Below are 25,943 nucleotides of genomic sequence, written 5' to 3' on the forward strand. Positions count from 1 at the left end.
ACATACATCTGGGCTGCTAACAATATGTTTTTACTGGGCTGAGTATAAAATGGCGTCAGAGCCCAAAAGCTTCCATCAAATGTCTGATCAGGTTTATCGTGTTGTGTTGACTTACTAATAAAACATGGTCGGTTTTTTAAAGGATTTCATATGGGCAAGGCTGATGTTTTTAAATATTCATCATTTGAAAAAGCCGACCCACTTTGTTCTTATTTCAAAGTCTAATATGTTGGTTAAGGCAATTACGAAAAAAATAAAAAAACCATTCAAAATCTTGTCACAGCAAAGCACACATGGGTTTAAACACTGGGCAGGATGACTAATGCCTAACCCGCAGCAGATTATCTTTAAGGAAGACTGACTAAAGGAAGAGAGATTTGTGCATCCACAAGACATGGATCAACTGATATTTTTTAAAATGAGAAGATTTAGCACTTCCTTACATATGAAATGAGGTTTAAAATGTCAGCTGTTTGATGTGAATCATTAACATACAAAACATCTATATGTAAATACAGTTTAGTCACAAAAAGTACAGCAGTGAATCTTCAAACCACTGTTTTACTTGAGTACTTGCTGGGAGAGTATAATTTAGATACTTGATGATTTATCCTATATTTGAGATAAAAATGGCCTCCTTGTCACATTTTTGCAGCTTCTTTTTACTATTTATGGGTTTTAGCATTACCATCTTCAAACTCAACCACTTGTTCCATTTTTTTTCAAATGTACAACTTTAAAGTATTGTGACTGTTTTGTTGGCAAAGCATTGATTAAATCTGTCCACAGAAAGATATATTCACAGCTGCAAAAGCACAACCTCCCCCCCACACACACACAAGACGCGGATCTATAGCAGCGGTCCCCAATCCCCGGGCCACAGACTGGTACCGGTCCGTGAGTCGTTTGGTAACGGGCCATGAGAGTTGAGGCTCGGGTGTTAAATTTATGGTTTTCAGGGTTTTTATCGGTTGTTATCATTATTTTTTTTTATCGTTAACTCAGTTTCACTGGGTCTTTTCCTGTGTGTCATGAATACATCTTCTTTTTTTCTGGTTCCGGTACTGGTTTTATTTTGTTGTTTTTATTCGTGACACCTTAAAGGCCGGTCTGTAAAAATATTTTCGGACATCAACCGCCCCCCGTGGTACAAAAAAGGTTGGGGACCGCTGGTCTATAGTATCTCTGGATGCGTCAGAGCCCAAAAGCTTCCATCAAATGTCTGATCAGGTTTATCGTCTTGTGATGACTTACTCATAAAGCATGGCCAGTTTATTAAAATCATCAAGAGGACTGCTTTCCAGATTACCCTGGTTTTGTTTGATATAACACTGTCTTCTGGGCAGTGGTGTAAGATGAGCACACATTTGGCTACTACTGTATTGTAAATGATGTAAATGTGGAGTATCACTTCATTTCTTTTCCTGCTCAAATGTCTCTTGGTAGTCTGGGGAATTAATCTGATGACCTCAAAACGCGCTAATGACATGAAACCCAATTAGCCATTTTAACAGTTTCAGCCTCCTCTGGGCAGCTCACTGGCTCTCTGGTCCGCCCCGCTGCTTCAGAACAAGATGAGCCTGGCTTTAACATCACGTTTGGATTTATGTGGAGGTTGTTGCTCATTTTAGAATGAAGTTGCTTTCACATTATGGGGACTTAGTGCTGCTGGTTCTTTTCCTTTACAGTTTGAATTTGAAGAATATGTGTTTTATGATTCAAATTTTAAATAAAAAAGATGGTAAAAATGGTTTTGTCTTAACAAGTGAAAACCCTCACATGTAAGCTCAGCTGACACTCTAAGAAACACTACTTAACCTAAAAATATAACTTCCTGGCTATCACTGATGAAAAAATAAGAATCTAATGGTTTTTGAGGCATCTTTGAGTTAAATCCATTTTAAAGCTCTCGAGAACAGAAATATTAACAATCACTAATGACTGCAACAGAGAGCAAAGGCAAGGAGATAAAGGTGAGAGAACTGAAGTCCATTAACAGCACTCTTCTTGTTACAGAGCATGAAAAAGCATTGGCTGGTAGAGGCAAAAATAACTTGTTGATTTGCACAGACCAGTTGAAAGTGTTCATAAATCTGTCTGTATATAAAATATAAAGCTATCTCTGTGTCTTTTACTTTCATTCAAAATAAGGATGACTAATGTGGTAGTTTTTATTTTTTTCATGACTCATAAAAAGTTTCATTAAGTATTATGAAGCTCACTGAACTCCAGCAAGATCATACAGTAAAAACAGAAAAAGAAAAAAAGAAACAGCAAAATACCCCAGACAAACAAAAAATTTGTCTTTAATTCTTGGTTCCCTAAGCCTGCATGTTTATTAGTGATAGGACGCCAATAGCCTTTTTCCCCCCTTAATGCTTGCTTAAATAATCTTCAAAAGAAAAAGAACAGACTGCTCAACCAACAGAAGGCCTGTGTGGAAAAAAACAGCTTTTTCATTTGTTTGGATATGGCTATTCTGTTGATGCAGCACCCTTGGGCTCCAGCCAAACAACACAGTTGAATAAGTTGAACCTGGCTCAACTTTTTCTGCAGTGCAACCCAGTATCATCTATAATCAGCCAAATCCATGCAGGCGCACATCCCTGGTGCATTACTTTGTAACTGTATCTATATTTCTTACCACGTGGGTGGGACCAAAAGATAAAAAAGTTCCAAAAAGTTGCAAAATGCTGTCACAGAGCTTTCACATGACTGACTATGCAGTATTTTGGTGGCATAAAGCTTACTATATGAATGTTTGATGCAGTATTTTATATACAGTCTATGATGAGCCCTAAGGAAGGAAAGGGATGAATTAGGGATGCTTCGCAGGGGACGTGCTGAGTTTTCCAGCCGTCCTTCGTGTAGATAGTACACTTCTGAACACACAAAGTTGATTAGCATTTGCAGGCACAGTGTTATCTTTGGTCTTCTGGGACCAAAAATCAGTCACTGCTGCTGTCATTTCCTCTGCTGACTGCAAACACACTCTTTCACTCTGTCATCACATCCGCTAGCTACCTGCACAAAGTGTTTACCCACATGGCAGCTGGTACATTGTATTACAATCGGGAGTGAGTCCAGTTTGGCTCATGGAAGTGGAGAAAGGGTTGTTATCTACAGGAACAGGGACAGGAGAATCAGGGTAGGTGTCACAAAGAGAGAGACGAAACACACACACACACACACACACACACACACACACACACACACACACACACACACGCACACACTGACTGACTGACTCACACACATTCTGCTATGGGGTCCACAGTGGGAGTCAGTGAGTATTTAAGGATACCGTTGCTCCCAATTAGGCATTAACCAGTCATTTTAGAACAGGGGCTGTGAACTGTAAACAGGGGCTTTTCATAGGCTTCTACATAGGCTTGAGAAAAAAGTGGAGTCTGAGGAAAACAAAAAACGGGAGCTAAGAAAGCAGTGAGCTACAGTGTGGGAGGGCAGAGAAGAGAGAGACAGAAAAAGAAAGTGAAAGTAAAGCAAGACAGAGAGAAAGAAAAAGGAGAGATCAAAAATAAACAGGCATGTTTTCTCCCCCTCAGATCTTCAACCTAGTCTCTGCTGATTTCTTCTCCCACTCGCTGACAGTGAGGCTCAAAGCCAGACATCACATCAACCTCTTCAAATATTTAGACATTATTCAAGTCGTCTTCTTTTTCCCGTTTTCCCTCTGTCAGGAGGAGGGAGACGTAGGGGGTACATTTCAGCGATTAATATTCCCACAGACTTTAGTGAACAGCAGTTAGGAAATAAAAGGCCATACACTTCCAGTTGACTGATTGGGTCGTTTATCCACATCACCAAGTGATATTTCTGCTGCTCCTCGCCTTTTTTAGATCTCCTGAATGATGAAACGCCATGTGCTCACGTTTGTGCGTGTTTGCGTGTGCTGCCATTTTGTGTTCTCCCCGTTTGAGACTTTGAAGGCTGACAGGCCAGTGTTGCCATTTGCAAGAGGGCAGATGACAGAAGTCCAGAGAGAGAGGAAATGAGTGAGAGAGACAGCGAGAATCTGCTGATAAAGGTGAGAATGTGACAAGAATGTGCCACTGGCTGAGGAATTAATAATGGTTATTATGAGTCCTGCATTGATTAATGGAACATTCTAATAGTGTGATTCTCACAATTAGCAGTAATGGATGTTACCGTAAAAAAAGCTTCAGAGTGCAACATGAATGACTGATGCCAGTCTGAGCGCTCATTCTGCATAATTATCCCATAGATGTGTCTTTGCAGATTGATGCTGATGTAGGAGGCTGAGGTAAAAGAGAGGGCAGCAGGAGCCTTTAGACGGAAAAGGCAACAATTCACACAGCAGGCACACAGCTGGTCCGTTTTATACGGGTGGGCACCGTGTGTACTTAGCATATGATGTTAATATATTGGTGTACATCCATTGTCTGCATCTTTGCCAGTGTTATTCTAAGAGGAGTAGGCTGATAATGGCTTTAAAGGTTTGCAGCTAATGTAAAGCTTAAGGAAGGTAAACACACCTACAGCAGGTGACAGGTCACATTTTATTACTGTATAATACACTTAAAAAAAAAGTATGTACTTGATTTTTACATTTTTGCCTGCCCAGGCTGCTGCATCGCAACTGGTTGCCTGCTTAACCCTCTCGAGGCAGGCGTTGCCGATTTGCAACAGTTAAAAACTAACAACCTGATTACCCCACATACATATTTTATGAGTTTTCTTTACTCAGAAGTACCACTGCAGAACTTGGTTGTGCATTAGCAACAAAAACTTAATTTGAACCTGAGAGGGTTAACCAGTGAATTAAACTGGCACCCGCATGCATTAATTAACAAAGTGTATCGTTTTGGGGTTTTGAATTCCTTGAGAATATAAGTGAGTTTGGGCTTCTGTTGAGGTTATATAGTTATTCCAAGCGTTTCAATTCTGTGTTTGTTGGGTTTTGATTTCTTTATTCTGCTAGACTGTAAGCTTAATTCTCTGTAAAACGTTTGAGTCACTGACTCCTCTTTTACCTTATGTTTAAAATGGTCAGGAGTTTCACTTTTGCATCCTGTTTTAGTTAATGTTTTTGTTACTTTTAGTAGCAGCTTAAGTTCCCTCTGTGTTTCTACTGTTGGCAACAATATCAACCACTTATGTAGGTTATGTTATACAGAGAGATTTACCTCAGAAGTCTAAATCAGACGTTAGTATTCAAATAAACAATGGACACATGTCAATGTTTAAATGAAAGAAGTTATTTGCAACTAAATCACTAGAGAATTACCACCCCGATCTAAGGTTTTTCTAGTTGTTTAAGTTATGAAAATTGCTACCTGACTAGTTGTTAAATCATGTCAGTTAGTTACCTCTATAGCAAATGTCAACAACAGTGCTTCACAGTATAGCTTCTTTTCCATTACTACCGATTCGAATCGACTCAGCACAGTTCGCTACAGTTTTCAGGGTTTTTAAATTAGGTCATAGTACCTGGTAGCAGGTACTTTTTTAGTACCTGCTTGGCCGGGGCTTCAAGTGATCCAAACAGGTACTAAAATGTGACAGACTGCATGCCACTGATTGGTTAGTCAGTAGAGTCACTAGATGAGTCATGAGTGTCTTGTTCATGAAAATCAAAACTGCCATTTCTGAAATCCGGCAATGAGGGAAATTATATTCTTGCTTTTACGTCCACCTTTGTTGTAGTGTTTGAGTTGTATATTAATTACGTTGCGGGATGCTCATCCGTGTTGCTATGACAATGACCATTAGGAAATACTAAACTGTAATGGAAAACCAGTCGATTCGAGTTGAGTGGTGGTGACTCAATCCGAGTAGGTTCCAATGGAAAAGTCCTTTTTAAGCACTCCAAACTAAATCACTGATTAAACATATTAGCAAAACGAAAATGTTAAAGACACAGCTTAAAAGAATAAAAAATTAAAAAAAAGTAATCCACTGGGAAAACCTGAATAACTAACAGTGATTCAAATTGTACACACAAAGATAATCTTAAAAGTTTAGGATATTAATTAGAAATGGTATGTTTTAATCAAGATCTGAGTACTATTATTAAGGTAGATGACCTCATCTTGAGGAGAGGATCACTTCAGAATGTCAGAGACTTCTAAAAGCTGCTGGTCAACTTACCACTGGCAGATCAGCTGTGCTTAGACTTGTAGTTGAAATTCAATATTCTAGTCAGCAGTATTTCCAGTAGTAGGAAGCAAAAAGCTCATCCAAACCCAGTGTTTAGACTAGAGAAAGAATAAAACATTGACGTAGCCAACGTGATGTCATTGACTGGTTTTGGACTCTGCCTTTTTAAAGCTTCAAGGCTTCTTTTTCTAGAGCCAGAAGTTATCTTATAAAAAGCTAGAATTAGTTCATCAGACATTACTAACAAGTTTGATTAGCCAGCTGCATTCATAAACTGTTTAGGTACAAAGTACAGATATACATATAACTCTACAGTCAAAATAGTTACGTCCACTTCAGTGACTCCAATTAGTGAAGATAAGATGTGCCAATCGACGCGGCCTCTAGTATCCAGGTGAATGAGTTATAATTTTGTTTAATAGAACCCAAAGCCTTTCTTGTACCAGAGTGTAAATATGTTTTTTTCAGTGCTGCAAAGCAGAACATTTTAACTTAAGCGGCTACTGTTTGGAGTGAACCTCCAGTGGCACTTGGAGGAACTGCAGTTTTTGCAACTTTTTTAAAATTAGCTCTTGAAGTTGCCCTTTGTCTTAGACAGAGAAAATTAGCACTGGAAAATTAGTACCGGAGAATCTCTCCTAAAGAGACAGATATTGGAAACCGTGGAGAGCCTGTACAGTGGCCACTGGGTATTTTTAATGAAGTGTCCCAAAACCATTAGCCGTGTCAGCTGGATGTATAAACAGGCATCTGTTTGCTAATCATTTGTTAATCAGCCTCAAATGAACAAAAAAGAGTTTAAGAGAATTGCCAGGAATCACACAGCCAGAAAAATAAAACTCAACAACTGAATTATGACTTCAGCACATTTGTGTTTCAACTACCATCTGAAAAACCACAAAAAACATTTTGGGAAATTAGACCAATAAAAAAACTAAACAAACAACAGATTGGTTATTATTGCGTACCACACAGGAACACAGTGACTGTCAGATGTTTGCACTGAAGTAGGGGAAGAGACTTGCCATTATGTTCACACTGAAAAGCACCCACCTGGCTCTATCAAAACAAAGATCTGATGATTGCTTTTACAGTGCGGGGAAATAATTGATTTCCTGCTGAATTTTTAAGCTTGCTCACTTACAAGAATATCAACTAAAAATCTAGGAAAAAACCCACATTAGATAAAAGTGATAACATTATTTGCACATCAAGGAGTGCACATAAGTATTTTATCCCCTACAACCCAGCCAGAAATCAATAAATCCATTGATTACAAATACAGCTGATCTCAGCCTATGTTTCTAAAAACACACCTGTCCATAATATCAGTTTCTCCCATTCCAATTTCTCCAGCAACATGGGCAAGACCAAAGAGCTGTGAAAGGATGCGATTGAAGACTTGCTCAAAGATGGAATGGGCTACAAGACAATCAGCAGGAAGGTTGGGTGAGAAGGTGACAGCTGTCAATTATTTGTAAGTGGAAGAAGCATAAATGACCATAGGGTAAGAATGAGCATGAGAAAGGTGGTGGACAAGCCCAGAACTACATGGGAGGAGCTTGTAAAAGATCTGTAGGCATTTGGCATCACAGTTACCAAGAACACCATTGGTAGCACACTACACCGTAATGGAAATCTTGCAACATCCGCAAGGTCCTCCTGTCTGTGTTAAGTTTGCCAGTGAACATCGAATTGGTTCAGAGAGGCTTGGGGAAAAGATAAAACTATAATCTAACTCTTTAGCATCAACTCGACTCATCGTGTTTGGAGGAAGAAAAATGCTGAGTTTGACCCAGAGAACACAGTGAAGCACAGAGATGAATTCTCTTTTAATTAAAATGTAACTATGATAAAATATGATTGTTAATTACATTATAAGAGAGAAAACTTACAAATTCAGCAGGGGATCAAATAATTATTTCCCCATTAAAACCAAATTAGTTAATAAAATGCATATTACTTGAAAGTAATACCACCAAGTGACTGGTTCTGTGTTATTACTCAAAGGTAATGCTGCGTGAAGAGGTACCTTGTCGCAGGAACAAACCTGGAACCTGCACCTGTGGTTGAAATTCAGGGTAAATTCCTGTGGAAAACTTTCTGTGCTGAAAATGAACTCTGAGATAACAACAAATGAAAGACAAAAAGGATTGTAATACTGCAAGGCAGGCTTCAGAACTTCAATATCAGAGTACAATTTTCTTGGGAATATCAGAAAGAAGAAGAAGAGAATCGTGGTAAACCTCCAGCGCACCTCAAAGTATTACTTTTTACAACCTTCCATCCGAAATGTTCATTAATGCACACCACTGGAACATACTTCCTCTCTTTTCATCTTTTCTTAGCACCTGTACAGATGCTTCCTTTCTGTTTCTGCTCTCTTCTCCACATTTTCTTTCTCTTCAGCCTGAACTTTCTTTCATTTGGGGAGGAGGATGACAGTTGCTTCAGGAACATTGTTTAATTAAGCACCCTGAATGAGAAAAAAATTACCTCTCATCTCTCAAGGTTTACTGCTTGGAGAGAGAACTGGCAAGTGTTGAACACACTAGCATATGGAGTGAGAGCAAGCCTTGCTATTGCTCAATTTGAAAAGTCTCTGCCAGGCTTAGGCAAAACCTCAGGGATATTCTATGTGAATACCTGCCTCTGTGTGCGTTCACCTGACTTTCTCGCTGTGCGCGCATTTTCCTTCAGGAGATTGCTGTGGGCGAGGTAATCCAAGAAGCTTCAGCTCCCTCACTTCTCAGTCTTGCACATGTCTTGGTCGACATGTTATTTGAACGCTTGGATCTTCATTAGCGGTAACAGCCTCTAAAGACCCACAGGATGCACAAAATTTAATTATGAGTCAAGCTTTTCGCCAGTTTAGACAGCAGCAGTATTGTCAGAATCAAAACAACGCTGTGTCCATTCAGACTTATCCTTTCTCACCTAAACAAGAAGAGGCTGACCTTAAACAGCAAACCAGGGCTTGTTTACCACACGTCTAGCCAAAGTACTGAGGGTACAGTGGCAGACCAAGACTGTAGAGACAAATATTCTCCGAGTTTCTGGAGGGCTTAGGCTCTGAAAATGCAGGTTGAAGATGGCAGTGGTTCTCTGCTTTAATATAGTCAAGGATACACTATTAACCAGGTGTAAGTACAAATATAATATTATCTTTACTTTAGTGATCCCCCTAAATTTGTCTTTTTTTTTTTTTTAATACTCTGAATAACGAAAAGAACCAGTAAAAGTTTCCAGAGCAGTTTAGGGCAACCCTCAAAGTCACAAAATAACTCACCAGAAACAAATGCAAAATGTCAGAAAACTAAATCATATTTCTGACATGAAGTTCACTGAAGTTTAGAAGGAATGATGAAGACAGACATCAGTCACTATCACTCATTTCTTCCCCCTCCCTCTGCAGCTCATGTAGCAAGCACCCGCCTAATGCAGCTGAAGAATGAGAGGGGGTGGCTGCTGTTTTAGCCTGGAGCTAAGTTTAAAACAATTTAGAAAATTTGAAGATAAGTGACAAACTGAGCTGGCAGTTTAGTCACACACAGGCAGCTTTCATTTTAGATCGTATTTTAACAGTTTGCTTTAACCTTGTGATCTTTTTGAAACACGTAAGTGCAAGGCAATGTTTTGTGACCATTATGGGACTGGAGGAGATGCTGTTGCTACTGGCCAGCTTGAACTTGTTCACACAGACCAGTCTGTTAGGCAAACAATGTAAGCTCATACAATAAAAAGAAGACATTAAGTACTTGTTTAGAAGGGTAAATAAAGTTATTATTTGCATAAAGTCCATTACATTTATGCCTGTCACATAAATGAAGTGGAGTGGATGGCAAAGTAGTTCATTTGTGTATTAAAAATACAGTTCATCACCATCTGGATGAACATTTGGATCTGGGTTTTCACTCTCAAAGGTTGTGATGATTGCACTTACAGTAACAAGTGTAGCTGTAAACTTTCAGTACACTCTGCCTGTCTCAGTCAGAGAAGAAAGGCTGCAGCTCCACCACGAATTACACCAAGACACTGTAGAGTACATTTAGTCATTGTCTCTATTTGTTTGTCTCAGACGCTGTAAAAATACACAGCAACACTGCACTTTAGTGTTATAATAGTATAGAAAACATCTAAATTGACCTACAGAATTTCCGGAACGGAATCATCTTGCCAAGAAGCGATGACGTGGTGAGGACGAACTGGCCGAATCTGACTCAGTAGAAATCTGAATGCGTGAATACATTTATAGATTTTGTATTATTGTAGTACATCTCCTTAAAAGAGAAAAAAAATCTATAAGTGCCTCATTTTTTTCCTTCCCCAAGTTAAGATTCGAGCCTTGAACCCAGGCCTGCTGCTTGCTAGCCACTGAACCAAACTGTCACTTCCCTGTGATTATTTGTTTGATTGACTTTTGCAACCATGTCTGACCTCTTCATCATACAAAGCAGCCTCCTTGATTTTCAACTTAGAAAATTCTATATATTTCAGGGAGCACTATTAAAGAAAAATAAAATAAAATCTGAGATACTGGCTTTTAAGTTCCATGCATTCATTGGTCTTCTCAACAATTTGCACCTACATAATTCAATTTAAATGCAGGAAGGTGTTTGGGGTGGAGATATGGGAAGCATCAAAGCTATTAGACCAATAGGAATGTAACTGAATACATTCACTCAAGTACTTTATTTAAGTTTAACATACTTTTACTTTATTTCCATCTTATGCTGCTCCTGCTTTTACTCCACACAGTAAAACACAGTTACTGCACTTTGTACTTTATGTTATTTATTTTAAAGCTTTACTTATTATTATGCAGAACAAGCTATTGAGAAATACATTAAAATCCTGTTTTTGATTACACTTTTCATACAATAAATCTGAAAGAAAGACCTTGAAAACTGAGTTTTGTATACCAGTTTTCTACACTGATTTAAATATTTCTGACAAATATTCTGATCCCCCCCCCGCCATAAACTTAGGATAATGTTTGTACAGTTGTTGACCTTTTGTACATGTAACACACAGAAAGAGGTTTTCTGCATCTGATACTTTATCACTACTGGAACTACTTTTTATGTGAAATTGCTGCTTGGTCACAGTGTGCATAAAGCAGGCCACTCGCTCCCTAGGAATTCACTGGATAAAAGACAGTTTAATCATCAGTCTCCCAGATTCAGATTACACATTTTACGCACTCACATACAGCTCCACTGGGAAATTCAGATTTTTAGTTTAGGGATGCAGTACAAGTGTAAAAACTGGGTAATAACTAATGCAGCAACCAAGATGAGGAGCAAAGTTCTCCTCTGTTATCTCGAGACCATCAGAATATTAGTCATTTTCAATTTAGCCCAATTTTGTTTTCTATACTTCTAAAAAAAATACTTTCTTGTAGTAATACTCTCCAAAAACCCATAGACAGACTAATGTATGAAGTTGCATGAAATTATGAATAGATTGTGCTTAAGGCAAATTAACAAGAGAATGGGTTAGGCCACTGAGGTTAGTGAGGTGGTGCGGTGACAGTGGACCTAAATCATTAGGTGCAGAATGTGGGTAGGTTTTTTTGGGACGACAGAGGAAAAATATTCCCCCCACAATCCTTGTAAAAAAGTGCACAAATAATTATCTCTCCTAACTCAAAATTACAAGAAAATCTGTTTCAGTGTAAGCAAGAGAAAAAGGTAAACTGGTATAAGAGGAAATTAGTTAGCGTGAGGAAGTGATTTAAAAACTTCAGCAGTGACAGATTGACAGGAGGACTGCATCTGGTGCGTTCTGAGACACTTCCTACTATTAGTCGACTCAGACTGCTCTGCTCCTCATTAGCCACAGTGTGTAGGCTTCACTAGATTGTCTGCTTCCAATCTACAGCACTGGTGTTGCTGTTGGAATTGACATATTCAAAAGTCTTCATAGCTCTCTGTCCCAGATTCACCTGGCATCCTCTTTGGGAGGGTTGTGCTCTACTTTGCTTCCCCTTCCCTATAATGCTCTGAGTTTTTGTTTTCCTGTCAGAAGCAACTTAGTATTTCAGGTCTATGCTCGTATATGTAATGTATGCTTGTGTGTGTTTGACAATGTGTATGTCAGTCGAAAAGGTGAGCCAGCCTGTCTGGAACAATTTGACTTCCACTGAATTTATATTGGATTTCAATGAATGGTTGTGGCATGTGATGTTTTTGCTGCACTTTCTGGTGGCTGCAATCATCACCAACACACCTCTGGGAGAAACTTCTGGCATGCTCGTTTCTGTGCTCAACCAGCAGTTACTGGTCACGCTTTCCGCTAACAGCTGTGCAGCCTACTAAGTTGTAGCACGTCCTTCCAAAAACAACACAATAAATATTAATGATTTGGCGTACGAGGAACAGAAAGGGGTGTCAGAGAAGATGGATGACATGTGAGCCACTCCTTGCCGGCACTCTGTGTGTTTAGGGTGGCAGCAAACACATTTCTCAAAGATAACCAAGCAGCAACCAGACATCTTGGGATTAATTAGCAACACAATCCTTTTAAGACAGGCTTTTATTTCTAATTTGTAGATTATTGTTCTATAAAGGAACACTGAGAGGGGGAGTCAGAACTTATTTCCGGTGGATTGGATTTTAAACTTATTAAGCTGTTGGTTTTGTAACTTTGTTATGTGTCACACTGACTTCACTGCCTGAATGAAAGTGTTCAGCTGCAATCTAAGCAGCCATTTAATAAATAGACATGCAGGAAAACATTGCATTTAGATGGATTCATGGATAGGTAAAGTGTTTTGGCTGTTTTGGGATGTATGTACACGTTCATAGACTGTTGTCAGGATCCAGGTATGCACTGTTTTTGTTTTTTTTTTTCATTTTCCTTCCTCTTTCCTCTCTTTACCTTTTTCTGACTCTGTGTTCTCAAGTGGAGAGGTGGGTCCATCTGTGCTCTGCCTACAGGTGGAGCAATCCGGTCGCTCACTTGCAACGCATTCCCTAATCAAACTTCGTGTTTTTAAGCACTGACTGTAGCTACTCCTCAAGATTGTCCTCTCCACAGTGGTGGGATATTGGTTCTCTTAGTTTAGTCTTTGCACTTGCATTTTTCTAGCATGTAACGCTTTCTCCATGCCTGTTTTCCAGTTACCTGAAATGTGTATGCAGGTTCAATGGAGTTGTTTCCCACATTCCAGTAAGAAGTGCAGAATACAATGCAGCAGGTTACGTACCTCCATCCATGCTGGAATTCGTTCCACAGTGGAATCAAACTTTTTGTCAACTACCTGTCCACTCTCCAGCAAATTCACCTTCAGTCACTTGAAAACTTGACTGCTTGCTTATAAGCCTCCCAACACCACCTGCTTACATCTTCACAAAAGGTCACAGGACTAATCACTTTTAGTCTTCAGTAACTGTTATAGTCCCCTGGTCCTCGCTAACTGCCTGTTTCCCTGCCTACAGAAACCTCCAACATTTCCTGACAACACTGTTCTTAGTTCAACAGTCCACCTGTCCATAGTTAACTCCTTCAGTTCTGTCAATAAATCTTTTAATCCTCCTAGCTGTGGTCTGTGTCTGCTCCCTGGGCCTGGAAAATGTAAAAATATGGCAAAAAAAAAATAACAGTGTGATAGCACCCATCGGTTTGTGGACTTCATTTTTAAGGCTTCAAGTGTAGGAAGCCATTTGCCATTTGTATTTTGTCTGGAGTAAGAGAGCAGCTACATGTAATGCTAGCATGCTTAATTGAGTCCAATGATCTATCACGTGAAACCTAGTAGACTGTAATTGGCACCCATATGTCACACTAAGTGACCTGCCAGTAATATTGCGTAATTTCAGTCCTTCATAAAGTTTTAATTGGTGAGTTATGAAAATATCATCCATTGTTCAGATATTTTTTTCAGCTTCAAAGCTGGGAGTCAGTAATGATTGAGTTGCTTTGGGAATGGATGGCTTCAAAACAGAACCCCACTAACTAGTGGGTGCCATCACTGTGGCTACACCAGTCTTTTATATACACTCAATTAGGGAACAGTTTCAAGTGGCTATGTGTGAAATTGCAGTGTTTTTTTTAGCACTTTGGCTTCATTTTGCAGCCTCAGTCTTGGTCAGCATGTCAACAATGAAAGCAACAAACAGAAAAAAAGAGTGAATCTGAGGTCATTTATACTTTTGTGCCTTTTTTCTTTTTGAGGATTGATGTAATTTGTTTTTTTGATATGCAAAGAGATGACCATTTTTGGTCCTCATTCTCTTCAGAGGCCTGTTGGTGGCCACTCCATGACATACTGGTCAGTCACAGGAGCACGTTCAGTGAGAGACTGAGATTACCGAAAAGCACCACTGAACGACACAGGAAATCATTCCTGCCTGTGGCCATCTCCCTGTACAACATATCCACTTAACACACTGTTTACGGCAACAGCTACACCCTTTTTGCACATGTTCTTCCTTTTTCAGCTATTTATTAATAAGTGACCTTTATGTATATATATGCCTGTATATATTGTGCTATTCTTAGTTAGTGTATTGTCTGTCTTTGTTAATGGTTGTTTATAATGGAGCACTGTAATGAAAAGGAATTTCCCCTAGGGATCAATAAAGTATTCTGATTCTGAAGTTCTGGCTCATGTTAAGGGAGTGTGAATTCTGGATAATGTCAACGAGGATCCTCACAAGAAGAAACGCTAGCACATGTGAGTGTTTGGTGGCTGAGTAAAGGTAGTTTAGCTGAAAGATCTGTAACTTCACAGCTCTGTGAAACTTCACACACACATACACAAAACAGCAGATGCACCCAAACAGACACACTGACAAAGATGCGCTCACACAGGCAAAAACACAAACACACACTCGCAGAGTGTAACAAAGACTCCTGTGGTGCACCGGAGATGAGAGGCGCAAAAGGATGCCAGAATCGCAGGGAGTGACAGCAGAAAGGTAGGGAGAGGAAAGAACAAAAATGAAGCTGACATGAAACACAGGTGTGTACTGTAGTGGAATAGTAAAGAAACAAATCCACACTCTCAGCTGTACACATTATGTCGTTTTTCTCCCTAGAAAGATGTAGGGAAAAGAACTGTGGAGTGAATAAAAAAGCAGACAGCAGGAAAGAAGCTGATGGGAGTTAATTCTCTGCCCGTCACTTTTCACTTCAGTCAGGCCAAGCAAGATGTGGTTTCTGCCTCCGCTGATTAGGCAGTGAGCCAAATTACAGCGGGACAGACTCAACAGCGCAACGCAAGTGAAACAACTGACTGGTGTCTTTGTTAAGCTAAGCGCAAACCTCCTATTCTTTTTATCAAATCTCCTTTCATTGCTGGCAACAACAAAAAATCTACATAAGTATGGATTGTTAAGTTAATACACAGCAAATACTGCTAGAGGCTTTACGAATGACAAGATTATCAACAATGTCTCTGAAATCTAAAGCTCTACAATTTGTTTCAAGAAAAAGAAATAAAATGTCAAATGTAAATATAATTGCTAAAATTGCACGGTAACAAGCCTTCTCCTTCTCTCTCGGCACATTCACTGGAGGATTTCAGCCCTGTCAACTTACTATTATTGACTCTCAGATCGGATCACCATGGTAACAGGCCGGAGGAAGCCAGCAGCTGACTGGATCTACCCTGCATCCAAGGCTGTGAGCTCACAACACATAGACCTGAACGTGTAGAAGCACAGATACACACGTACGCACACTTGCACTCAAGTACACACAACCAATGAGACAGAAAAAAATAGTGGACCACTTTAGTGAGACGGGGACCAATTGGATGACATTTAAATGGATGGAAGCTTCGGCGGAACAAATGAGTTCATTTCTGCCGTTTCTGTCGCAGTTCAGACCTCCCTCTGGATATCAAACTGAGATCACGCTGAAATGGCAGAGCGACGCCTGTTGCGAATCGCACTTTTCACAGCTGAATCCCACATTTCTGCGAGTGCAGAGCAGCGAGAGATAAAAGCGACAGGAAAACAGAGACTTTAGATTTACACAATCAGACCTGCTGCTCCCAATCAGCCATGAAGGCAGCAACGCAGCAGGAGAGGAAACGTACGCAGAGTTCCTGTGCATGTCAAACGACAGGCGCACTCAGGTATTCTGTTTGGCAAAGAGAAAATGCAAAGAAAAAACTACACTTTTTCTTATATGTCTTGTAGATGCAATATTGAAGGATATCGAAGTCTAATTCGTGAGATCAATCAAGCATTTAATAACCAACCCTGATTTGAAGAAGCTCTGCATTTTTATGGGACTTTTAAACGATGCCTAAATGTTTTTCTTTTGTTTGTTTATTCATGATGTGCACCACAGGAAGTGAATGAATATTAAAGAGACAATCATAAGCTCAGGGAAAATTACAAAATGCTGTGACCAAAGTAACATTTGCTCTGGTTAAAAATCAAAAAGAGGCAGATGAGAACTAATGAAAATACAGGGACCAGTGAGATTAAAGGCAGCATTTAGAAGATTTAACACTGCCTGTGAATAACATTGCTGGACTTTCAAGAAATATATTCAAGTCAAAATGCCCTAATATGGTATTGTAAAGGGTTTACAAAACTCATTTGAAACCTTCCAAAATAATCAAGGACTGAACAGGGCCATCTCAATAACATCAAACATCTGTGACATTTATTAAAATCTGCAATATGACAGCATGGTAATAGTTAAATCAGCACTTTCAGTCTAAAAGCAGACAGAAGTGAATGAGAAAGCACTTGAAATAGTGACTGTAAAACAACAAGCTACTGTACGGGTGCACTGGACAGCTGAAATGGAGTAAAAGCTTTTTAGTACACAACAAATATGACTTTATGTACAATGCCAGTCCTGGAACAGCTGATGCTTAGACTAGTGTTAGCTAACATACTTATTTTTGACAACTACAGGTCCTTCTCAAAAAATTAGCATATTGTGACAAAGTTCATTATTTCCTGTAATGTACTGATAAACATTAGACTTTCATATATTTTAGATTCATTACACACAACTGAAGTAGTTCAAGCCTTTCATTGTTTTAATATTGATGATTTTGGCATACATAACTCATGAAAACCCAAAATTCATGTCTCAAAAAATTAGCATATTTCATCCGACCAATAAAAGAACAGTGTTTTTAATACAAAAAAAGTCAACCTTCAAATAATTATGTTCAGTTATGCACTCAATACTTGGTCGGGAATCCTTTTGCAGAAATGACTGCTTCAATGCGGCGTGGCATGGAGGCAATCAGCCTGTGGCACTGCTGAGGTGTTATGGAGGCCCAGGATGCTTCAATAGCGGCCTTAAGCTCATCCAGAGTGTTGGGTCTTGCGTCTCTCAACTTTCTCTCCACAATATCCCACAGATTCTCTATGGGGTTCAGGTCAGGAGAGTTGGCAGGCCAATTGAGCACAGTAATACCATGGTCAGTAAACCATTTACCAGTGGTTTTGGCACTGTGAGCAGGTGCCAGGTCGTGCTGAAAAATGAAATCTTCATCTCCATAAAGCTCTTCAGATGGAAGCATGAAGTGCTCCAAAATCTCCTGATAGCTAGCTGCATTGACCCTGCCCTTGATAAAACACAGTGGACCAACACCGGCAGCTGACATGGCACCCCAGACCATCACTGACTGTGGGTACTTGACACTGGACTTCAGGCATTTTGGCATTTCCCTCTCCCCAGTCTTCCTCCAGACTCTGGCACCTTGATTTCCGAATGACATGCAAAAGTTGCTTTCATCCGAAAAAAGTACTTTGGATCACTGAGCAACAGTCCAGTGCTGCTTCTCTGTAGCCCAGGTCAGGCGCTTCTGCCGCTGTTTCTGGTTCAAAAGTGGCTTGACCTGGGGAATGCGGCACCTGTAGCCCATTTCCTGCACACGCCTGTACACGGTGGCTCTGGATGTTTCTACTCCAGACTCAGTCCACTTCTTCCGCAGGTCCCCAGGGTCTGGAATCGGTTCTTCTCCACAATCTTCCTCAGGGTACAGTCACCTCTTCTCGTTGTGCAGCGTTTTCTGCCACACTTTTTCCTTCCCACAGACTTCCCACTGACTTCCCACTGAGGTGCCTTGATACAGAACTCTGGGAACAGCCTATTCATTCAGAAATTTCTTTCTCTGTCTTACCCTCTTGCTTGAGGGTGTCAATGATGGCCTTCTGGACAGCAGTCAGGTCGGCAGTCTTACCCATGATTGCGGTTTTGAGTAATGAACCAGGCTGGGAGTTTTTAAAAGCCTCAGGAATCTTTTGCAGGTGTTTAGAGTTAATTCATTGATTCAGATGGTTAGGTTAATAGCTCGTTTAGAGAACCTTTTCATGATATGCTAATTTTTTGAGACAGGAATTTTGGATTTTCATGAGTTATGTATGGCAAAATCATCAATATTAAAACAATGAAAGGCTTGAACTACTTCAGTTGTGTGTAATGAATCTAAAATATATGAAAGTCTAATGTTTATCAGTACATTACAGGAAATAATGAACTTTATCACAATATGCTAATTTTTTGAGAATGACCTGTATAACTCCACAAAGTCACAGCATCACTTCTCACTAAAGCTGCATCCTTCCAACCACTTTCATCCAAACTTCAGCCTTGTGATTTCACTGTTTCTTACTGCAGCAAGCTGTGGCACCAAAGTCTCCATTATTGTTTACATCTGTGTTGCTCTGAGATAATGCTAAGCTCAATAATGTTCTGTAGTGTGTGTTGCATTGCTTTCAATTATGTTGTGTGTGCTTTTTCAAAAAGATAAAAACTATAATAAGATTTTAAATCCTGGGTGGACTGCTTTACAAAGTAACGTGTTACTGTACTAAATTCATTAATCACATTTCTGTTACAATTATGCCAATATTCATTACAAATGATCTTCAGTTGTCTGCATGATAGGTGGATAGCAAAAAATAAAAAATAAAAATGTCAAAGGTGCCTTTTTCTCTCTGCACAATTACACTAAAATCAGCTGGTTTCAGTTTGTGTGAAAGAAGAAGGAACATGGTAGAACAGTCTATGACTTCTCAGGAGCACAGATATGGAAAGTACATTTATTTTTATTCCACAAAAGGACGAGTGTTATTGTAAACAGCTGCATTATACTAACACAAAATGGACTCATTGCAAACATCTGCACAGACAGAATACTATTACAGTAGGTGAAGAACCCAGAGTGATGTTTAGTCTGTCTGTATGCAGACCCGAGCACAGCGGCCACAGCCCGATTTTCAACAGGTAACAAAGTCAGTGGTGAGCAGTGATGGGAATAACGGCGTTACAAGTAACGGCGTTACTAACGGCGTTACTTTTTTCAGTAACGAGTAATCTAACTAATTACTATTCCTATCGTTACAACGCCGTTACAGTTACTAACAAGGAAACGCGGTCCGTTACTATTTTTCAACAAACAGACGGTTGAAGCTGTGTTCAGCTTACCGCATCTTATATCAGTTGCACGGAAGTAGCTGTAAGTAATCTGGGTGCTACAGCTTTAAGCAGCTGCGCGCGCTCCTGCGGACGGCAATCACGATCACTGTCTAGCACAACACCTGGAGCTCAGGGGGCAAAACAATCACATGAGTGCTGCTGTTTGACTGAGGAAGAATAAAGTAGTCGTGGTAAGTCAATCACATGACCACTTAAAGACAAAGCAACAAGGTGACATATACCAGTTTTTAAATTGTGTCGATAGGCCACGTAAAACCAGAGTCATGATAAACAAGATATACGCGGCGTTTTTTCCTCAATAGTTTCGCCACGTTAGCGCTAGCAAGTACGCTCTGCTTATGAGCAAAAAACCAAAACAAAACGGGAAGTTTTAGGAGTGACGGCGAGAGAGAGAGAGAGCAGAAAGAGAAAGAGAGAGAGAGAGAGAGAGAGAGAGAGAGGGAGAGAGAGAGCAGAAAAAGAGAGAGAGAGAGAGAGAGAGAGAGCAGAAAGAAAGAGAGAGAGAGGGAGAGAGAGAGAGAGAGAGAGAGAGGGAGAGAGAGAGCAGAAAAAGAGAGAGAGAGAGAGAGAGAGAGAGCAGAAAGAAAGAGAGAGAGAGGGAGAGAGAGAGAGAGAGAGAGGGAGAGAGAGAGCAGAAAAAGAGAGAGAGCGAGTTTTTGAGATGTGAGATTTGTGACGTTTAGCGTGTTTGGAGTGTGTAGTTAATGTATTGTCTTGTGTAGTTAGTGTGTAGTGTTGTGGATAGTTTTGTGTTGTGTGTTAGAACAATGAGGCGACTGCTGTCTCCAGGTAGAAACAGCAGTGATACACCTGCTGCTGTCAGATCTGCAGGTATCAGGCTGTGATGTTCTCCTTTGTAGTGGACACAAAATATTTTTTTGGAGTGGCACAAATAATTTGTGTGGCATCACAGCTGATTGTTCTGTAAATAGTTTGAAATGGTTATTTAAAAAATCAAGGTAAATGGATGCAAATAAATTTGTTGTTTGCAAAACTTGTGCAGAGGATTTTAAAATTGACAATTAATATTTGCATTTGAAGTTATGAAATATGATTCATTAAACATGTTTATGGTTGTTACAGTAAAAAAATAACTTTTTCTACTCTGATTTTATGGTTTTTGTCTGATTTTAGATCAATTCTGGTTATACAGTATGACAAAATGAGAACATAACTGTAAATTCAGGCATGCGAGGTTGTGCTAAAAAGAATGATACCAAACAAGGCAAAGTAAATAGTTTTTAAAGGTAAAATGTAGAGGGAAAATCAAGAGCAGTAAAAAAATGGCCAATTATACCCTGGACCCCAGAGGGTTAAACGTTCTTTGGTTTTTTTTGTTGTAAGTAACGCAATAGTTACTTTTCCAAGTAATTAATTACTTTTAGAATATTGTAACTCAGTTACTAACTCAGTTACTTTTTTGAAGAAGTAACTAGTAACTATAATTGAATTACTTTTTCAAAGTAACTTACCCAACACTGGTGGTGAGTGATTTTGACACAGCCACCACATTGCAGCCTCCATTTTTACCTTTACATAGTTCAACTGTAGAATTGCTGTGGCAACAACTTTGCCACATCAAAATTCCCACACCCATTTGCTCATAGGGGGTCATATGATTGTTGGGTTTTTCTGTGTATGTATTACTGTAGGGTCTACCTTACAATATAAAGCGCCTTGAGGTGACTGTTTTTGTGATTTGGCGCTGTATAAATAAATAAATTGAAATTGAATTGAAAGTTAAATTGAAATCTCTTTGGGCTGGTTTTCAACTTTCTTTTATATTCAAACTTAAACACTAAAAGAAAGATTGTAAGCATGTTCTCATTGGGATAGGCATTTGATTCGGCATGTGGCTGTAGGCTTACATTGTTAACTTGTAATAATATGATAGTGCGCTTTAGGTTATGTTAAAGAGTGACGCACAAATAATGTCACATGAAGCGTAACAAATTACTGTCTCTCGGGAGTAATTAAGTAATGTAATGCATTTGTTTTCTTTTAATAATTATCTCAGTGCAGAAAAGAAAAGGGACTAAGAGTTTAATAGATAAACACCAGTGTAGACTTTAAGTCTTACTTTTGATGTACAGAAAAGCACCTACATAAGAAAAGAAAGAGCTAATTCATGAGCAGAAATGTTACAGTATAAGTCAGTATACAGTAGTCAATATCTGTCAGTGAGGACTAGTGTGTCAAACTGCTGTGGAAACGAACCTGCACGCTGTCAAAGAGCAGAGCTAATTTGGAGCTTTGTGTTTTTGTTCTGCTTACATGTCATTACTTTTCTTTTTGCAACCTGCCAAAACCAAAACTGAAGTTTTCAACATTTAAAATGTCCATTGTGCTTCATTCTCTTCCCACTCTATGCGCAGCATCGATTGTTGTTCCCTCAAAGTCCCAGATCAGAAAAGAGTAGTAAAAAGCAAAAGAGACCAGAAGCCAAACTTGCATTAAAAGAAAAGACACATCTTCAGAGACACAACTCTTATTCTGAGATAAGGTCAAAGGTCAGCCTGAATGGGAAGGAACTTAGCTTGATTGCTTTTAATTAGGCACAAATTTCTAACTGTCCCTCTACCTAAAACTCTTCAGCTCAGCTGTCTTCCTTGGTATTCACTTTTTAAATGTAATTGTGCTATCTTAAGGCTCATATTTTAGGAGATTCACAGTTTGCATTACGCAGTTATTGCCCCCCTCAATATCTCAAATGTGTTTTCTTTGCCAATGTTTGTTAATACTCGTGGCAAATTGACATCCCAAGTTATTACATCATCACAAATGAACCAACTTACCTATGAGAAATCCCTGGTTGCACTCTATGGAGTATACAGAGACAACTAATACTGGGTTATTTTGATGCTTAAGAAACCATGAAATTTATCATGATTCTCAGGAAAGTTAATTGGGATGTCTTTCTAATGATTTCTAAGAAAATCAGCATTTGTTTATTTAGCCAAGCATCTGCCTGAGAGACTACAAAGGTACTTATGCAATAACTGTACTTTGTTTTTAACCTGAGACATGGTGAGGGTCGTACACATTTCTTCTCCATTTTTATCTTCAATTTTGGTTTCATTTTCAATCTCAACTGTCAGCGTTATGTGACCTTCTTTTCTTTAGACTGCATTGATTGGACGGTTCTTACATTAGAAAATATCCAATAATACGTCTGTCATAGAATCTGGGTAAAAATCTGTTCAAAGCAAACCCTAATGCAAACAGTAGCTGTAAGTACCCCTCAGTGGTATTCTGCAGTGACATGTAGGCCATGTTTCCATGAAATGCCCCTTTTCTCACATGGGAATTCCCATAATGAGAAACAAAACCAGCTGGACGCAGGTGTTCTCTATAAACCCAATACATTATGCCACAGGGCTTCCCTGTCTCCCCCTCCTCGGCTTCTTTGTCTATATTCACGCCCTCCTTCTCCATTTCCTCTATCTCCTCTGTCTTCACTGACACATAACTCATTAACTCCATCTTCCTAAATCTACCTTTGTCTCCACATATTGGTCTTAAACCATCTTCTTATTCTCTTTTGCACATACACAGAGGAATACCCAGTCTTCTTTTTTTTATTATCCTCACTTGTTAACTTGCTTCTCCACCTTCATCATCTCTTCCTTTTGGTCCTTCACAGCCCTGTTTTTCTTCTGTATTTATTTTGCATTATCCTCATCCTGGAGTAGCTACTTTCAACAGCACAATATTACTAACATTAGGAATATGCTGTCTTGAAATAATGCTGAAAAACTCCCTTTATCATTTTTACTACTGTAATTTTTTATAATCAGGTTGTCCCAGAAGCCCCTTTTAAAGTTTCCGGTTGATCCAAAAATTAAGGTAAGCTAAGAACTAACAGAAATTAGAAAGAGGGAATGTATTTCATCCCTGTTAAAGGCAGAATTAAGTTTAAAATTCTTTGCCTGAAGTACAAAGTCCGGAATGATCAGGCCGCACCATGTCTGAAAGACATCAGGCTCCCATATTATCCCAAAAGTACATTTAATTTTAAAAATATACAGACTAGGTCTTTCCTTCTCCAGTCTCTGCCACTGCTCAACACATGCAGCGTTTACTAAAATGAACTAATGAGTAAAAGGGGAAGCAGTCCCATTTGCCACTTTACCTTTTTCGCAAGTAGCGCCACCATAGCTGGGCAGACAAAGACACACAAAAGAGTTGATCTCATCGATGCAGGTTCCTCCGTTCTGACATGGATTCGACTGGCAGTCATCAATGTCTGCAGGGAGAGAGAGAACATGAGGAGGTGAGTGAGGTTAGACAGAAACATAGACGTACAAACAACACTTTCCAAATGGCTACTTTTCTAAACTACCTGCCACAGCTTGTTATTGAAAAAAACCCCTGAGAGATCAAACTTTTGCAGAGATTAGAGGTGTTTCTGAGAAAGTTATAATTAAAGCGAATTGATTGAACTTCATCAGCGAGCGGTTTGGGATGCACTGAAGCGCATGATGCTAATTGCAATGTGTTTGCAGGACGTGCTGCAGTTCTGCTGTCAAACTTGAGCCAAGAGAGAGAGGGAGAGTACGGTGGAAGCTATGAAGAGAGACAAAGCGGCATGGAGGAAAACGGAGAAAAACTGTTAAAATGAACTTCCAACTTCAGCAACAACACTGCTCCCACTCAAAAGCTATCTCGCTAGCAGCTATGAAAACATGTATAATAATGCAATTTAAAATTTCTTAAAGTGACCAGAAACAAAATGCCGAAGCGATCGCTTAGATGTGATATTAAAACAAGTTTAGATGTTTGTGCACACGCATATCCAAATGCACACATATTTCACAGAGGCGTTGCCCGGGTGAGAGTTCCCATTCTGTTGAAAAATGGTAGCTGTATTTCTCTGGCTGATCTGTGCCTGGGGGCAAAATCATTAAAACTGCAGCTGGTATCCCACAATCCTCTGCCATCACAACAACTGAGTGAATCCCTGGAGCTTTGGCAAGAGGTCACAGGAGGGGAGGAAAGGTGAAGGGAGAGGATGGAGGCAGTGGAAAGACAGAAGACTGAGGGAAGATGAGAGGATAAAGAAATACTGACAAACATGGAGAGGAGCAGAGTTAGGAAGGAGAGGTGATGAAAACAAGGATGGGTGGAGAAAGCCATGGGAGAGGTGATACGATTCTGTGAGTCTGGGAAGTTGGCAAGTTTCAGGGTTGGATTACAGCGGCTTTGCAGGCAGACACTGTTTGGGGCGGAAGAGTCTGTTTGGATAAAACAGCATGACAGCTTCATTGCTGGTGCCCCGCTTTGGGCTGGCTGATATCAAAAGCTGAATTTGATGCAGGAGGTAGAGACCCAGCCAGAGGAGCCGGAATGAGATGCTTGGTTTAGTGTATCACTGGAAATCCGTGTACAACTGCCTCTGTCTGTCTGAGTCACGACAGGGTGGAAAAAGAAAGTACACGAAGAAACAAAATAACAAAGCAGAGATACGCAGAGAGTAAACACTTCCCACACCATTAAAATGAGCTTTAGGTCTGGCACAGATAATCTGACATTATAAGTGGGTGGCTGGTCCTAATTTTAAGGGGCAGTGAATGGAAAGGCTTTATCATTCTTTGGCTTTAAAGCAGCACATCGTTTATTTATTTTTTTATCCTAAAGCTCAGGAACTTATCAAGAAGTGTGATATGTAAAAGGTTATTATAAGTGCATATGAGGGCAAATTTCATTGAAATAAAAAACTGATGTCACAGTGATGTCAACAGAGTTGTCTTGGCTCAACTTTTTTGCTCAAATTTCATTCAAATTGGAGGTTTGATCTTTTAAAACAAACAAACAAACAAAAAACACACCAGTGTCACTGGATTATAGTTCCATATATGGGAAAGCGAAAACCAACGGGGTAGCTACACAACTAAAAAAAGACATCTATGGGATATGGAGACATACAATGACATCACATGATTCCTGGTGAAGTATTGCAAAGAGTTATCAGAGTTAGTTATTATACAATTGATTTTACTGTGCCAGTAATCAAACTATACTATTATCGCTCATCTTCACCGTTTTTGGTTTGAATCTGTCTTTTATGACTCTCACAGTCTTTAGAAAGTGCAACACTAAACAGCTGGAGACTGCAGCAGGACTGTTAAATGCTTTATAAACTGCTAAACAGGATAGGGCGGATCAATACTAATAACCCGAATGTCATGTGAAGTACTGGACTAGCAATGCAACCTATGTAAGTTATTAGCTGTCAAATAACCTAATGTGAAATCAATAAAGTTAAAATTAACAGCAAGTACCCACAGCCACATATGCTTCAGAGAAATGATGATATACAATAAGATACTATAATGAAAGCCTCAAAGTACAATGATAAAATATTACTGTATAGTCCT

The 25,943-nt window shown here is 39.5% G+C and overlaps 1 protein-coding gene across 1 annotated transcript in view; it reads right to left on the reverse strand.

Moving 5' to 3' along the window:
* The window catches only part of ncanb (neurocan b), a 173,518-nt gene that overhangs the window by 27,723 nt on the left and 119,852 nt on the right, over window positions 1–25,943 (reverse strand). Inside the window, exon 11 of the mRNA XM_063465887.1 lies at window positions 23,699–23,812. Within this exon, the coding sequence (XP_063321957.1) occupies window positions 23,699–23,812 (114 nt within the window). The remainder of the gene's footprint in view (window positions 1–23,698; window positions 23,813–25,943) is intronic.

The sequence above is a fragment of the Pelmatolapia mariae genome, linkage group LG23, assembly GCF_036321145.2.
Source record: "Pelmatolapia mariae isolate MD_Pm_ZW linkage group LG23, Pm_UMD_F_2, whole genome shotgun sequence".
Classification (NCBI taxonomy): domain Eukaryota; kingdom Metazoa; phylum Chordata; class Actinopteri; order Cichliformes; family Cichlidae; genus Pelmatolapia; species Pelmatolapia mariae.